At 48.9% G+C, this 16,844-nt stretch overlaps 1 protein-coding gene across 2 annotated transcripts in view; it reads right to left on the reverse strand.

The window, feature by feature from the left end:
• Positions 1-3,419: 3,419 nt before the first annotated feature.
• The window catches only part of hmgcll1 (3-hydroxymethyl-3-methylglutaryl-CoA lyase-like 1), a 99,692-nt gene continuing 86,267 nt past the window's right edge, over positions 3,420-16,844 (reverse strand). Inside the window, exons 8-10 of one of the 2 annotated variants that reach the window (XR_008963529.1) lie at positions 9,338-9,463; positions 5,040-7,914; positions 3,420-4,906 (exon numbers count right to left, since the gene is read on the reverse strand). Coding sequence is in view for 1 of the 2 variants with exons in the window: in XM_057341816.1 (XP_057197799.1) it covers positions 7,813-7,914; positions 9,338-9,463 (228 nt within the window). In the remaining variant the exon portion in view is untranslated. Of the gene's footprint in view, positions 7,915-9,337; positions 9,464-16,844 lie in introns of both variants that reach the window. The other variant, XM_057341816.1, reaches the window with a different exon arrangement.

Here is a 16,844-nt window from a genome sequence, read left to right on the forward strand (position 1 = left end):
TTAGGGTGTGTCGGCAGAAAAGCGTGATGACCATACGCCTGCTGCTGGTGTGCCACGCTCTCCAAGGAACTTGACTCTGTAGCCAGTGTTGGAGCGGTCATATGTGCATCGACCCGAGGGGGACCACCCTCGCCGAGGATGCCATGTATCTCAGGAGCCTCTAAAATTGTTTCAGGGGGATCGCTGACTGTCTGAGAGCTTCAGGCAGTTCAACACTGATCGGGCGCGCTCTGTAGTCAGTCGCACTGCCTCTGGGAGGCCGCGTGGGTGCGGGCTTCCTCGTCGCGGGTCTCGCGCCCCCCGCGGGGTGTGAGCGGGGCCGCTCATGAGGACAGAGTCGAGTTCCATACCGAGAAAGAGGAAGCTCTGCACCGGGGAGAGCTTGCTCTTCTCAGTTGACCAGTAGCCCCACCGATCTAGGTGCCGGAGCACCAGGTCCCTGTGTGTACACAACAGAACTCGAGAGTGCTTCAAGCTGAGCCAGTCATCGAGATAGTTTAGTACCCGCACACCTCCTTCCCTAAGGCCTTCGTAAAGACTCGTGGAGACAGGGACAGACCGAAGGGGAGGACCCTGTACTGATATGCCCGTCCCTCGAACGCGAACCGTAGGAACGGCCGATGTCGAGGGAGGATCGAGACATGAAGTACGCGTCCTTCAGGTCGATTGCCATGAACCAGTCCTGACACCTGACGGACGTCAGGATGCGCTTCTGCGTGATCAACCTGAAAGGCAGCTATTGTGTAGGTGTCTGTTCAGAACACACAGACCCAAGATAGGGCGCAACCCCCCAGGTTTCTTGGGGACAATGAAGTACAGGCTGTAAAACCGGTGAACATCTCGGCTGGTGAGACGGGCTTGATCACTCCCTTCGCGACCTTGAAGAGGTCGTGAAGGGTGGCGACCTTGGACCGAAGTACGGGAACATCCTAGCCTCTGACTGAGGTATATCGGATGCCCTGAAACTTGGCGGGCGTGAGGCGACTGGATCGTGTAGCCGAGACGGATCGTCTTCCCTAGCCAGCCTGACAGTCTGGGAAGCCAGACAGGCTCCCAGAAATGAGACAGGGGGACTAAAGGTACGATCTTTTTCATCGTCCCCCGGGGGGGTGGTTCGATGGCTAGCAGTACGGATTCCTTGCGGGAGGAGGTCCCCCAGGGAGGAGATCGGCTCTGCTGTTTTTCCTGCCTGGCGACTGCACAGCTCAACGCACTGTCTGACTGAGAGTGCTGAGGGCTGGTGTTTATACTCGACATTGCGCTTCGCCATGACGCAACGTCGAGTTTGCCGTTCACCGTCGTGCAGAGGGTGGGAGCGGCTGTGATAACCCAGAGAGAGAGGAAACTCTCTTTTTTGAGAGTAAGTGGGCGCTAGCCCCCCGGAGGGGGCCAGCAGATGGAGAGATGGGGCAGGATCCGTCCCTATCCGACTTCCCAGTGATGTGGCTGGGGTCGGGCCCAATGGTAGCCTCGATCCCCCGAGGTCTTCCCATGAGGGCCGCTTCGCCGCGGCTTCTGATGGGGCGATGGTCTCCTCTTCGCTGTCTCCTCCGGGGGGGGGCGCCTGAGTGGGGGGGCGCCAGAGCTGGAGGGCGTCGAAGAGGACCAGGGCTGCTGGGAAGCAGACAGTGCACGGGACTCGACGGCCGAGGCGGCCGAGTCGCGGCACGGAGGACTGCTTCTTTACTGTCGAGAACCCTCCGGGGAGGCCGCGTGTGGGTCTCGCGCCCCCGACGGGCGGGGGGTGAGCGGGGCCGCTGCGGCTCGACAGTAACACCAACCAGCCCCCCCTTGCGAGACGGGAGCGGACCTTCTCTGCGTTACTCATCTGCGCAAGGATCGGCCAGAGGAGTTTCTCATGGACCACAAGTGTGGTCACCTTGGTCGCCCGTAGAGCGAGGTCGGTGGCGGCGCGGAGTTCCTGCATAAGCGCTGGGTCGGTCTTGCCCTCGTGGAGCTCTCTCAACGCCCTGGCCTGGCAGGAGCCATAGCGTGCAGAGAGGAGGCAGCTTGGTCCGCCGCAATGTAAGCTCTTGACACCAGAGATGCCGAGACCCCACATGCTTTGGATGGGAGTCTAGGTCGAGCCCCCCCCCACCCAGGTGGCCACCGCCTACGGGCACGAGTGCACCGCGGCGGCATACTCCACCTGGGGGACAATGACGTATCCTCCAGCTGTCTCAACCTCGAGGGAAGAGAGGGTGACCGAACTTTGTTTGACGCGAAACGTGCCGGAAAGGGGGCGTTCCAGGTATTACTAAGTTCCTCATGCACTTCCGGTAAACACGGCACTGGGGGCGGACACGGCTTGGAGCGGCGCTCAAACCCGAGGTGCCATGTAGCCAGCCGCGAGCGCCGGGAGAGGCAGTGCGGGCACTGCAACCCAACACTCACAGCGGCCCGGGAAAGCATGGCTGACATTTCGACGTCCGCTTCTTCCTGGGCTCGACCCCCCGAGGGAGGGAGCCCGAGGAATCGTCGGAGTCGGATGGCAGTACGTCACCCCCCGATGCTGCAAGAGACATCTCATCATCACGCATCGTGTCCAAATACGTGTTTGAGGAATAAGACGGCGGACCGTCTCCTGGGGAACGGTCAGACGAGCGAGACGAGGTGTGAACGGTCCGTAAACCAGTGGCTGGCGGATTATCGCTCACAGTAATCCTCATATCACCCTCGCTGCTTGCCGTAGCGGACGGCAGGGCCGTAGTCCTGCCGCCACGGAACGGGAATCAAACGAGGTGGTGGCTGAGTCCCGTGGGCACAGCCACCCGTGACACAACGTCTGAATCATCACCGCCCGCAGTGCGGGCAGGACATATCTACAACGTCTGCCCCAGCGTACTGGAAGCAGGCATCGTGTCCGTCCCCCTCCTCGATGAGTGTGTTGTACCCATGAGAACAGCGGGACATGCCACGCTGGAGAAATTTGCTCTTTTAGAAATGAAATTTGCTCGAACACCTCCGGAACTGCCGAGACGCCCAGGGGAGAGTCACTGCAGGAAGGGACCGTCCGCTGTCCACGTCGTAGATTCCAGCAGAAAAATGATCACCAAAGATCGTAGAGAAGCTCATCAGATGCGTAGGCTCTGAAGAACAAAAGGTGAATGAATGAGCACGCCGGCTTCCCTCTTATACCCGGACATTCGGGGAGGAGTCCGGTATGCAAATTTCATTCGCCAATTTTCATTGGCCTTTTCTAAATACTCAGAAGATGAGGTTCTCAAGACAAACCCCATTCTGTCGGTTCGACACAACGTCGACCGACAGAAAGGGAACTCCTGTTCACTTTAGTCAACAAGAAAAAACATATTCCTATAATGCTAAGAAACGATGGTTGATAGGGGAAAAAAGCAGTGGATGCAGCATATAAGGCAATAAGCATCATGGGCAATGACTGAAGAATTTTGATGGTTGAATGTACACACTTCTTTAATTTATACAATTATTGCAAATATATGCATACAAAGAGTCATACATGAGACCAATTAAAGAAAAAAACATCCCAATTATGTGTTATTAGTAACTCCCTGAAATAAAAATGAAAAATAACTATTCGTGATCACTATTGTGATCAATGGGCTTTAATGTGTAAATCAGAAACATTTCTAAAACATAGTAATAAGATGTACATTCACATAGCCAGGGAAAGCCGTTATATTCTCATACTCAAGAGCAAAGAGTCCATGCCTAAACTGAGAACAAAAACAAGTGACAGATGCTAACAATTTTTAGCATCTCACAGACATAAATCATATACACAGATCAGAATAATTAGTGGACAGTAAAATAATTAGATCTTTGTCAAATCGAAGTCATTATTTTTAAATAATTTATACGTATAAGCACCACACAAAAGGATATAATTGAAGTGAGGTGGAGTTGAGGAATCCATCCCCTCAGCAATGAAAAAAAACACATTAAATGAAATTGTCAGATTTATAATGTAATTATTTTCTTGGAACATGAAGTTTCCCTTTAACAACTGAAAATGTAGAAGATAGCATGTGTGAGACATTTTGAAGGCATTTAAATATAAAACACCACATCATACAGTCCTGAAAATTAATGAGATGGTGTACTATGATTCTGAAGTGAAATAATTTTCACAAAACAGGTAGTTTCCTTTTAACACCTATCTGAACATATAAAAAACAGTGTATATAGGATATTCAGTGGACTTTTATTTAAAAACACCACATCAGACAGTCCTGATATTGTATGATGGACAATCTGAGATGGTATACTATGATTCTGAGGTGAAATCACTTTCACAAAACAGGTAGTTTCCTTTTAACACCTATCTGAACATATAGAAAAAACAGTGTATGTTGGATATTCAGGGGACTTTTATTTAAAAACACCACATCAGACAGTCCTGATATTGTCTGAGTGCCAATCTGAGATTGTGTACTATGATTCTGAGGTGTAATTATTTTCTTGAAACAGGTAGTTTCCTTTAAACATGTGTCTGAACATATATAAAAAAACAGCTTATATGGGACATTTGGGGGGGGGTTTAAAACATCACATCAGACAGTCCTGATATTGTGTATTAAAAGTTACCTATTTGTCAGTTATTTTTAGTTATTTCATAGTCAGTTATGGTCACCCATAACCGAAATGTGACCTCTGCATTCAACCTATTGTGTGAGTGGTGAACACATGCACTGCAAGTCGTGAACACACACACCCGGAGCAGAGGGCAGCCATGACTTTTTGGTTACGAGTTGACTCTCTAACCACTAGGCCACAACTGCCCCACTAGGCCAAAACCAACCACCAGAATGCCTTAGCAACGGCCTAGCAACTGTAACCGGTGTAGTTCTGCGTTGTGTTTTTTTTCTTTTATGGGGTAGTAACCACTCGGACATCAGATAACGTTTCGACTCTTCATTTAATCACTCTGATGGAAATTAGTAAAACAGTCTTACAGTATGTCCTGCCCTTTTGTCCCTCTCTCCCATGCACAGCCAGTGTGAAAAGGGAAGAGCAGGTGAACAGAAAATAGCATAAAACAAATGACAATTGTAACATACCTGATGGAAATTAGTAAAACAGTCTTACAGTATGTCCTGCCCTTTTGTCCCTCTGTTAACAGAAAAGATGTGTAACATTTAGCCCACGTGCTCCACATGCACCGGTTAAACAACCGACATGTTAAACTAAATGAAAGTATACCAAAACCCTGATAAAATATACACAAAACAATATCCCCAATATAACCAAAACCGAGCATAAAAGAATGACTTTTAAACAAATACAACAAATTAGTCGGAGCTCAACAGGAACCTACCTCTCCCATGCACAGCCAGTGTGAAAAGGGAAGAGCAGGTGAACAGACAGGAAGTTACGCAAAACACCGTTCACAGAATATTTAAAGGGGAAGGCGCACACAGACAGAATATCAGGTAAACAAATACACTTTGTGTAATTCTAATACATGAAATAAACAAGTCACATTCAGTACCTGTTACACAACCACCCAGAGAACGCCACACAAACTGCATAGCAACACTTTTACAACCACCCGAATGCCTTAACAACAGCTGAGCAATCAGACAGAACATATTTGAAACTACATAGCAACACTCTTACAACCACCAAAATACCTTATCAATGGCCTAGAAATCACCCAGAACATCATAGAAACTGCATAGCAACCATTTAACATCGTCTCTCATTGCACTAGCAACATCACTTGCAACCGGATAAACACTAGCAAATGATTGCGTGCGAAACCGCTTTTATTTTGAAATTTGTCCTCCCGCGCTCCTACCGCAATCTGTCATATATGCGCGCACAGAAAACCACCGTGAGGGCTGGCTTGACCGTCATTTTCAAAGTGGAGGCTGGCCTGACAGCAGTCAAAAACTGCTATGCTCACAGAAACCCGTTTTGGTGCATGTCTCTTTAAATGATAATGAGTTACAGTGCACCCCACCCTCCTTCCGTCCGGCGTGTCAACACAACACACACGTGTAGTACTGACATGGCAATGGTTTAGGTAAATTATGTTTCCTGAACTCCTCTGCGGTTAGTTTCATTTTAAACGTGTCAAACCATTCCTCCGGAGACTAAAAAATTCGTTACAGCAAACAGTGCTCACGTTGTGCGTGTATGCTTGCCTAAAATCCACGGAATGCACACTTGCAGATATCAGCGGAATTACGTGGATTTTAGCGCTTGTCGTTGACAAGTTATAACGTTACACACACAACGTGAGAGCATAACTTTTCAGCCTAAGAACGAATGATTTGAGACGCTTAAAATTAAACTACCCGCAGTGTTCGCCCCTGTTCATTAGCAAAACAAACAGCTTGCCGCAGCGGAACATATTAACGCACATAATGTATTAACATACATAAACTCCAAGTGCCCATTTGCCAAATAACATATAAATATAGAGTAAGTTTAACACTGTCTTTGAATGTTCTATTTAGCCTGTGACTGACTTAGCTCCCTTCGCTATCGTTTGCTAACATTATCCTCCTATATATACGGTACATGTACGTCAATTTTATTACTTGCATCTTACATCGGCAGCTTTGTCTCGTTCAGTTGGTCTTAATCCCTTTTAAGGGGGCCACTTTGAAGCTAATCCTGTTTGTACTGTCCCAGGTTGATAAAGCACTCCGGCTTGAAGTGATTCGCGCAAACAAGCAGGTTTTTACTTATGGTTTCTGTGGGATTTCCACTAAAAATAAATTAAATCCACTCCTGTCTCTTCCGAGGTTAGGACTCTGTGCAGTGACTACATTGCATGTTGTCCACGAATTTTAGCCATGGCGTCATGTACACAACTGTCGCTTGTGAAAACAACAATGGCAGCAGCGCCTTGGGTGGAATTGTGTAGATTAAGGGGCGGTAATATTATAATAAGAGCCTGTGTCTACCTCACATCAGGAGCGAAATCTGAACGGATCTTGTTTTTCACATTTTCTGGGTTGCTAGATGCACCGGGGACCCGATTATAGCACTTGAATACAGAAAAAAATGACTTTCATATAATGGGCCATTTAAGTATGTTTACAAGACAACGATGGAGTAGAAAATGGAAAAGTTTCCATGAGCATTTTTAAAAAGTTTCACTTTCACACGACTACTGTACATTGTCAAAAACTTTTACATGGATCCACGAAGACAAGTAAAACACTAAATTATGCATGCCAAGCCATGATAAGCAATGTCACTTTGTAAAGAAAAACGATGCACCTTTGCACTTACGCATATCCAGGTTTTCCCCAAAAGTGCTTTATAATACCCTTTGTCGGCGTATATGTGTTTCATAGTTTTCAGAGGCTTGCATTCAGAAAATGTTTTTGTTGTGTAAACAAACAGCCAAAATTCGTGCTAAGCAGAAAATGATTCTCACACACCATGTGTCATCAGCCTCATGTTCTGCACAAATGAAGATTACAATCCAAGCATGTGTAACATTTTCTCTTGTCTTTGGTGTAAAAACCTCTCTTTCGTGTTTCCTGTTATAGGCACAAAGTATTATAGATACAGTATTATTTGCACAATATAGTGCATCAGTAGCTCTTGATTTAGCTTTAAAACTAGAGTTAAAAAGTAAAGAAAAAAGGCATTTAGAAGTTTTGAATTGCACATTGTATCATCGGCAGAACAATCTGAGGGTAGCATTCAAAGAACAACAAGGACATATTTTACTTTAGTTAACTTTGTCAATGTCAGACCTTTGCTCCAACTGAAACAGAGACCTAGAAATAGTGCAGAATCCTGAATATTTCTTATTTGATTCTTTTTTTCCCAAAATTCTCCAAACCTTTTTCACCTGGAATACAAAGGCTAAGGTGTTTTCGTGGCTCGTGTGACCTTGGAGTTAGTCGTTTTGTTTAAGACTTGGCAGATGAATTCTCCCGCCTCCATCACTTTAAACAGATCCACTCCCTGAATCAGAAACCAACAAAGACTCAAAAGGTTAGCAACATGGGCACCAGGGGGCGCAATACCAAAATAAACTCATTCAGATGTTAGTGTTGCTGAAAGCTTTTCTTTGAGAGTTAAAAAGGAGAGGCAGTAGGGTGTGGATAAAGATGTGTGTGAGAAACTGTAGAACATAATTACTGCAACCACCAGTACATCAGGTATATCAGGACTGTTATCCACAATTTTTCCAAATAATGCCCTCCAAGCACCCTCTCTATGAACACCCATCTATGTTCTGTAAAAACATATTCCCACGTTTCATTAATTGTTGTACAGACAACATGCAGAAACATGGCTGTGGAAAACTATAGAAGAATTTTGACAGTTACACTAAACATAGTCTCAGTTTCAGACAGAACACCCACTCTCTGTTTGCTGACTGTATGGGAACAAACTTTTATCTCAGTCTATTTCAGATGATTCTGTCCATGAACAGCATGTGAAAAGAAAACAAACTTTGATGTCATGTCAGTCAGATGACCCTCATCTTTTCTAAGGGGGTGAATCTGTAACGCTTTAGATTATGGCCCGCAATGTACCGCATAATTAAACAGTATTTACAGCGTAACTAATTGTAACAATAATGTACCTCTACAGTACATAGCTGTAGATAAAGGGGAACAATATGTAAAGATTGGGGAACTGAATGAAATATAAAAATCCAAATCAATCCGCTCTTGAACTACTTGATTATAGTCTCAAAAGATCAACATTGATTTTGCACATTTTACACATTAAAACTCATCAAAATAGCTCATATTAGCTCATAATTAAAATTAATTATTTGTGACCAATAACCCTAATATTAATCAAATAAAAACTAGTCCTTGAGTTAAAAACTCAAATGTCAAATTTATAGTTGACAGACAGTCTGCGTGCTTCATTTGTGCTGTTTTGCTTGCGGAAAAACTGAACACATAATTTCCCATTATTTCATGCTTGCTATAATAATCAAATAAGAACCCTGTACTTAATTAAAATCCACAGTAGCTTATTTATGGGTACATTGTGATTACAAAAATGTAGTGTATGTTCACGCTAAGATTGTTGTATAGCATACTGCAGGTCATGCATACCACGTTATATTAAAATAGTTACCCCTTAGTTTTAAAAGACTTACAGTATAAATATTTTTATATTTATTCCCCAAACTTTGCATATTGTTCCCTGTTACCTACAGATATGTACTGTAGATGTACATTATTGTTACAATTAGTTACTCTGTAAATTCTGTTTAAATAAGTGGTCCATTGCGGGCCATAATCGAAAGCGTTACCAGTGAATCTTAAAGCGGCAAAATGGACCACGGGTGTATACATAAAAATAGCACCAACATATAATAATGAAACATTCTTGGTGGTCAATATCTGAAATTGAGACTTACGGTTTCAATTCCAAGACCATGTAGCATATATAGAACATCCTCTGTAGAAACGTTGCCAGACGCTCCCTTGGCATATGGGCATCCTCCAAGGCCTGCAACCGAGGAGTCAACCACAGAAACCCCCATCTGCCAGAGACAAATGAAAAGGCCAGTTAATATCAACCTATAAGACCAGGGGGTGTAAAACCTGAGAACAGTAACATTCCTTATCTTGAGGTATTCTGTGCATTTTCTGTGTTGTACTGTTTGCTGGAGACTGGCATATACAGTATACACAGAGCATCTGGTACACCAAGCACCTGTACCTTCTGTGTGAGTGAATTTTTCTTGGATGTCCCATCTAACCAAAGATTACTTTAACTAGGCTATGATGATTCTACCATAGCTATTATTGGCATGTAAAAGAAAACTTGAGGGTAAATGAGGAGAGTAATTTTAATGTAATAAATGTATTTTTTCAAGGTAAAATCTCATCCCTCATTGCATGGTATAACACAAATAGTAAAAGGACAATTGTAAAAAAGCGTAAACTTTAAGACTGAGCAGATTTGTGGAATATACTGTCCTATACAATTGAGCTCAAAATTATTCAATCCCTAGGTAAATATGAGGAGGCTGTGAAAATAAATCTGCATCATTTATCCTTCAACATTTTCTTTTCTTGAAAATGTTGCAAAAATCTAACCTTTCATTGGAAAACTTTTTTCTATTATGAAAGACATTTGTTTCTCCAGTACACATTGCTCATAGTTAATAAACCCCTCTCACTCAATACCTTTTGCAATGTCTTATTTTTTAAGACAGCTCTTGAATCTTTATCTATAATGCCTAATGAGTTTGAAGAACACCTGACAAGAGATAGAGACAATTCCTTTATAGTAGTGATGCACGATATTTAATTTTTGTGTTTAACCCTGTGTTTATATGACAGTTCAGATGCAATAGAGCTCCGGAGGTTGACGTCACGCATCTGAACTCAAACAATAATTTAAAACATCTCGGTTACGTTTGTAACCTCGGTTCCCTGATGGAGGGAACGAGACGTTGTGTCGAACCGACAGATGGGGTTCGTCCCTGAGAACCAATCGCTTCCGACTTCTTAGAAAAGGCCAATGAAAATTGGCGAATGAAATTTGCATGCCGGACTCCGCCCCCGGATATCCGGGTATAAAAGGGAGACGGCCTCATTCATTCACCTTAGTTCTGAGGAGCCTGAGACCTATCAGACTGCAGCAGAGGACAGCACGTGTTGTGGCAAGAGGGCACAACGTCTCATTCCCTCCATCAGGGAACCGAGGTTACAAACGTAACCGAGACGTTCCCTTTCTGTTGGTCTCTCGACGTTGTGTCGAACCGACAGATGGGGTTCCAATGGAAAACGCCATAACACTGTGCCCTGTCACAATCTCAACGAAGCGACGGTGACTGGCCTGGGCGTGTCAGCCGTGAACGCTACCGCGAAATTGTAACCTACCAGTGGATAGGTAGGGGGTCCCAGAGCTTTCTTGAAAGGTGCGAAGGCCCCTACCTTCAGCCTCACAGGCGGCGGCCTTGTTTCTCTAACAGCGAGAAGCCGCCCGGAACCGTAAGGCCACTGGGTAAGCGCTACTTTATCAAGTGGGGGCTGCACTACAGAGACCACATCCTACCGCAGGGAGGAGTCTAGTGGAGATACCAACATGGTCTCACCGATGGGGGAGAACTCATGGGAAGAAAGAGCGGTTGAAAAGAAAACCGCGAGGTGGAGGTCCACCTAAGGAGGTCTTGGGTTACCAAGGTGGGAACCAGCATGAGGATACATCAGACGGAACCGCCCTACTGGGGGGTTGCAACGTCTGGTAGCACTAGGTCCGGTTAGAGCTATGTTGCGAATAACTCCGGAGATACCCGGCCTAAGGGGTAGGGCTGCTCTGCCCAGCCCGCCCGCAGGAGGTGCTTGCTAGTGATGGATGGAGTGCCTGTTCTTCACCCAGTGGGGGAAGAAGGGAGGCTAGTAGTACGCTGACCCCCTTAGGAGATGGGGGGGGGTACTGTCATTGGCGTACACCCTACCGGTCGCCGGTCTTGCCTGATGCCTGCAAGACTCGAGCCGAAACCGGTTTTACGCGGAGGCTGTAGGACCTCGCGAAGGTGATGGGTGTAGCCCAACCCGCAGCTCTGCAGATGTCTGCCAGAGAGGTGCCTCGAGCCAGTGCCCACGAGGAGGCTGTACTCCGTGTGGAGAGAGCTCTCACCCAGTGGGCGTAGGCGATCTTAGGACAGGTACGCCAAAGTGACGGCGTCCATGATCCAGTGCACCAGTCTCTGTTTGAGACAGCCCTCCCTGCTGATCTCCAAAACAGACAAAGAGCTGCTCAGAGCTTCTGCGGCTCTGCGTGTGGTCCAAGCAGAGGCGCAATGCGCGTACTGGACACAACACGGATGGGGTTGGGTCTTCCTCCCCGGTGGGCAGCGCCTGTAAGTTCACCACCTGGTGTCTCGGGGGAGTGGTGGGAACTTTGGGCACGTAGCCGTGCCGGGGTCTCAAGATAGCGTGAGAATGACCGGGCCCAAGTTCTAGGCAATCTGTGGACACGGAGAATGCTTGTAGGTCCGCTACCCTCTTGAGCATCCTCCCGAGAGCTGTCTTCATCGAAAGTGAGAAAGAGCGGCATCTCCGAGGGGGCTCCAGGACCGCATCAAGGTCGTAAGAGGGTACGGAGCGTGGGTGAGGTGGTAGCCTTCCCGCGCCCCTTAGGAACCAAATGATCAGGTTGTGCTGTCCTAGAGACTACCAGCAACTGGGTCGTGATGAGCGGCAACAGCAGCTACATACACGTTCAGTGTGGAAGGGGAGAGATTATTCTCGAGTCTCTGGGAGGAACGCACCTCTTGATCAAGCAACTCCGCGGGTCTTCTCTTTGAGAAGAGCACCAGGATGAGAAGAGGCACCACTATAGGCGTATAGTCGCCTAGTGGCCAGGGCCCTAGCCTGAGTAGTGGTCTTAACCGCCGCAGGGGTTAGGCCACTCAGGATCTCCTCGTTCCGTCCAGGGGCCAGACATGGAGGTTCCAGAGGTCTAGCCCGTGATGCCATAACGTGCCCTTCCCCTGGGAAAGCAGGTCCTTCGTCAGGGGAATCGGCCAGGAGGGAGCTGTCGTCAAGAGCATTAGCTCCGAGAACCAAGTCCGGTTGGGCCAGTATGGCGCAACTAGTACACTTGATGCTCCTCTCCCTGACCTTGCACAGGGTCTGTGCAATGAGGCCCACTGGGGGAAAGACGTACTTCCGCTTGTCTCACGGCCAGCTGTGCGCTAGAGCATCTGTGCCGAGGCAGGGAGTACCTTAGCGGGAAATGGGTGGTGTCCAGGGAGGTGAAGGCTGGCTGCGCGGGAGTGGAGTCGCCACTCTCCACGAGGCGTCAACTGACGAGAAAGCACATCGGCTGTCTGGTTCAGGTCGCCTGGGATATGTGTGGCTCGCAGGGATCTGCTCACCTGCGGACTCCACAGGAGGTGGCGTCGGGCGAGTCGTGTTAGCTGCCATAAGCGAACGCCACCCTGGCGGTTAAACACGCTACGGCAGTTGTGCTGTCCGACTGGACCAGCACGTGCTTGTTCTGCACGAGAGGTTGTAACCCCTTCAGGGCGGGTAGCACAACCCACAACTCTAGGTATTTTGTTATGCCTGCGCAGGCAGGGGCCCCGACTCTGTGTGCCCATTGCACACGGCACCCCAACCCTGCAGGGAGGCGTCTGCGACACTGACACGTCTCGACCTGCCCTAGAGGGACCCCCGTCCGTAGAAAGGTCATTGAAGACCAAGGGGTTAGGGTGCGTCGGCAGAAAAGCGTAATCACCATCCGCCTGCAGCCGGTGTGCCACGCTCTCCAGGGAACTCGACTCTGTAGCCAGTGTTGGAGCTGTCTCATGTGCATCAACCCGAGGGGTATCACCACCGTCGAGGATGCCATGTGCCCAGGAGCCTCTTCCCGCTGACTGCTTGAACCCAAGCAGTTCAACACTGACTGAGCGCAGTTGTGCTGTAATGGAGACAGAGTTGAGTTCCATACCAAAAAAGAGGATGCTCCGCACAGAGGAGAGCTTGCTCTTTTTCGGTTGACCTGTGGTCCCAATCGATCTAGGTGCCGAAGCACTAGGTCCCTGTGTGTACATAACAGATCTCACGAGTGTGTCAAATGAGCCAGTCGTCGAGATAGTTTAGTACCCGCACATCTCTCTCCCTGAGGGGAGTGAGGGCGGCTTCCACGATCTTCGTGAAGACTCGTGGGGACAGGGACAGACCGAAGGGGAGGACTCTGTACTAATATGCCTGACCCTCGAAAGCGAACCGTAGGAACGGGCGATGATGAGGGAGAATTGAGACATGAGAGTAAGCGTCCTTCAGGTCGATTGCCATGAATCCATCTTGACATCTGATAGATGCCAGGATGCGCTTCTGCGTGAGCATCCTGAACGGCAGCTTGAGTAGGTGCCTGTTCAGGGTACGCAGATCTAGCGACCCCCGCTCTTTTGGGGATGATGAAGTACGGGCTGTAAAACCCGTTGAACATCTCAGCTAGAGGGACGAGCACGATCGCTTCCTCACCAGAGGGCTGGCGACCTCGGCCCGAAGCACGGGGCATCCCTGCCTCTGCTGAGGTTAAGAGGATGCCCCGAAACTTGGGCGGGTGTCCGGGACGTTGGATCGCGTAGCCGAGACGGACCGTATCCCGTAGTCACCGTGACGGTTTGGGAAGCTCTTGTCAGGCTCCCAGGGACCGACAGGGAGGCTAGGGGTACGTTCTGCTTCATCGACCTCCTGGGGGTGGTTCGATGGCTGGCAGTGCGGTTCCCTCGCCGTGGGGGGGACCCCCGGAGAGGAGATCGGCTCTGCAGTTTTACCTGCCTGGCGATGATGTCTGTTGATTATCCTCGACATTGTGTCTTGCCGCAACGTCGAGTTGCCGAACACCGTCGTGTAGAGGGTGAGAGCGGCTGTGATAATACCCAGACGATGATGTGGCACAACGCACCATCGATTGAGAGTGCTTAGGCTGCTGATTATCCTCGACATTGGGTCTCGCCGTGACGCAACGTCGAGTTGCCGAACACCGTCGTGTAGAGGGTGAGAGCGGCTGTGATAAACGCCCAGAGAGGGAGAAAACTTTTAGAAAGGTATTCTCGAACTCCCTGGGGTCTTCCCATGAGGGCCGCATTGGCTTTCACCGCGGCTGCTGATGGGGTGGTGGTCTCCTCTTCGATGTCTCGAAGAGGACCAGGGCTGCTGGGAAGCAGACGGTGCACGGGATCTCGGCGGCCAGAGGGCGGTCGAGTCGCGGCTGGGGAGGACATACGTGATATCCTCTGTCTGCTCCCTAACTGTCGAACTCGACAGTATCACCAAACAGCCCCCCCTTGCGAGATGGGTGCATCGAGAAAGCGGACTTTCTCAGTATTACTCACCTGTGCAAGGTTCAGCCAGAGGTGTCTCTCCTGGACCACAAGTGTGGACATCGCCCGACCCAGGGCCTGCGCGATCACCTTGGTCGCCCGAGAGCGAGGTCGGTGAAGCCGCGGAGTTCCTGCATAAGCGCTGGGTCGGTCTCACCCTCGTGGAGCTCTCTCAGAGAGGGGATAGCTTGGCCCGCAGCAGAGTAAGCTCTCAACACCTCAGATGCCGAAAAGCCTACGTGCTTTGGACGGGAGTCTAGGTCGAGCCCCTGGGGGACATCGACGTATCCTCTAGCTGCCCCACCATCGAGGGGAGAAAGGGTGATGGAACTAGTTGATGTGTACGCGCCGAAGGGGTCGTTCCAGGTCGTACTAGGTTCCTCATGCACTTCCGGGGGAACACGGCACTGTGATGAACACATGCACTTCCGGCGTGCGGCTTGGAGCCGCTCTCAAGCCCGATGTACCGTGTATCCAGCCACGAGTGTTGGGAGAGGCAGTGCGGTGCACCGCAACCCAATGCCGGCGGCCCGGGAAAGCATGGCTGACATTTCGTCATTTTCGACGTTAGCACTCACAATAATCCTCATATCACCCTCGCTGCTCGCCGTAGCGGGCGGCAGGGCCGTAGTCCTTCCGTCACGGAACGGGAAGCAGACAAGGTGGTGGCTGAGTCCCGTGGGAACACAGCCACCCGTGACGCAACGTCTTAATCGTCAACCGCCCGCAGTGCGGGCAGGACGTATCCACAACATCTGCCCCAGCATACTGGAAGCAGACATCGTGTCCGTCCCCCTCCTCGATAAGTGTGTTGCACCCATGAGAACAGCGGGACATGCCACGCTGGAGAAATTTGCTCTTTTAGAGAAAAAACTCAAACACTTCTGGAACCGCCGAGACTCCCAGGGAAAGTCGCTGCAGGAAGGGACAGTCCGCTGCACCACGTCATAGAGCCGGCAGTCTTGTAGCGAAGTCTGTTGATCATGAGCGAAGGCTCCGAAGAACAAAAGGTGAATGAATGAGGCACGCCGTCTCCCTTTATACCCGGATATCCGGGGGCGGCGTCCGGCATGCAAATTTCATTCGCCAATTTTCATTGGCCTTTTCTAAGAAGTCGGAAGCGATTGGTTCTTAGGGTCGAACCCCATCTGTCGGTTCGACACAACGTCGACAGAAAGGGAACCAGGCTGTATAGACTTTACAAATCATACTATTTTAACATGGTGGACAGCTGCTGTGTACCAGGATGCCAGAACAGGCGGTGGAAAACAAAGGGCAAATCATTTTATCATATTCCTAAGGATCCCGAATACCCTATAGACGATTAAATGGTTAACTGCAATAAAACGTGCTAACCAACACATGTCACCAGTATCTCTTCCTCTCTGTCTTTATGCTGCCAAATCCTAAACAAGACATATGAGAGCAGCACTCGCCTAGTCCAGCTGTGCAATCGGAGCAGCACTCCTAAAACAACCCCATCGTGTCACCATTACCCATGGCTTCAATGGAGGGTCATTTAGTTTTTTGGGGAATGTTTAACCTGCAAGATCAGTGATATAGCTATGCTATGCTGGCTACCTACAAACAAGGACAGGTAGGGTCGATTATGTTAGCTAACAACTCAGTTGACTTAACCTTCCAATGATGGCAACAAAGCATGTTTACTCCGCAGACTCCAAAGTTGAATATCCATTAAAAATTCACGTACATTTTTACCACTCAGGCTTTTAAAGAGTCTCCGGAGTACGACGATGAAAAGTTGATGAGAGAGTTGTACACTGCGTTCCAAATTATTAGTTGTACACTGCATTCCAAATTACACACCGGCATGTGTGCGCTAGGGCATCCGTGCCAAAGGGTCCCTCGGTCAGGGAGTACCAAAGCAGGCAATGGGCAGTTTCGAGGGAGGCGAACAGGTCCACCTGAGCCTGCCCGAACTGCACCCAAATGAGCTGGACTGCGCGGGGGTGGAGTCGCCACTCTCCGCGAGGCGTCAACTGACGAGAGAGCTCGTCGGCTGTCTGGTTCAGGTCCCCTGGGATATACGTGGCACGCAGAAAGCGGGTCACCA

The sequence above is a fragment of the Triplophysa rosa genome, linkage group LG9 (assembly GCF_024868665.1).
Source record: "Triplophysa rosa linkage group LG9, Trosa_1v2, whole genome shotgun sequence".
Lineage (NCBI taxonomy): Eukaryota > Metazoa > Chordata > Actinopteri > Cypriniformes > Nemacheilidae > Triplophysa > Triplophysa rosa.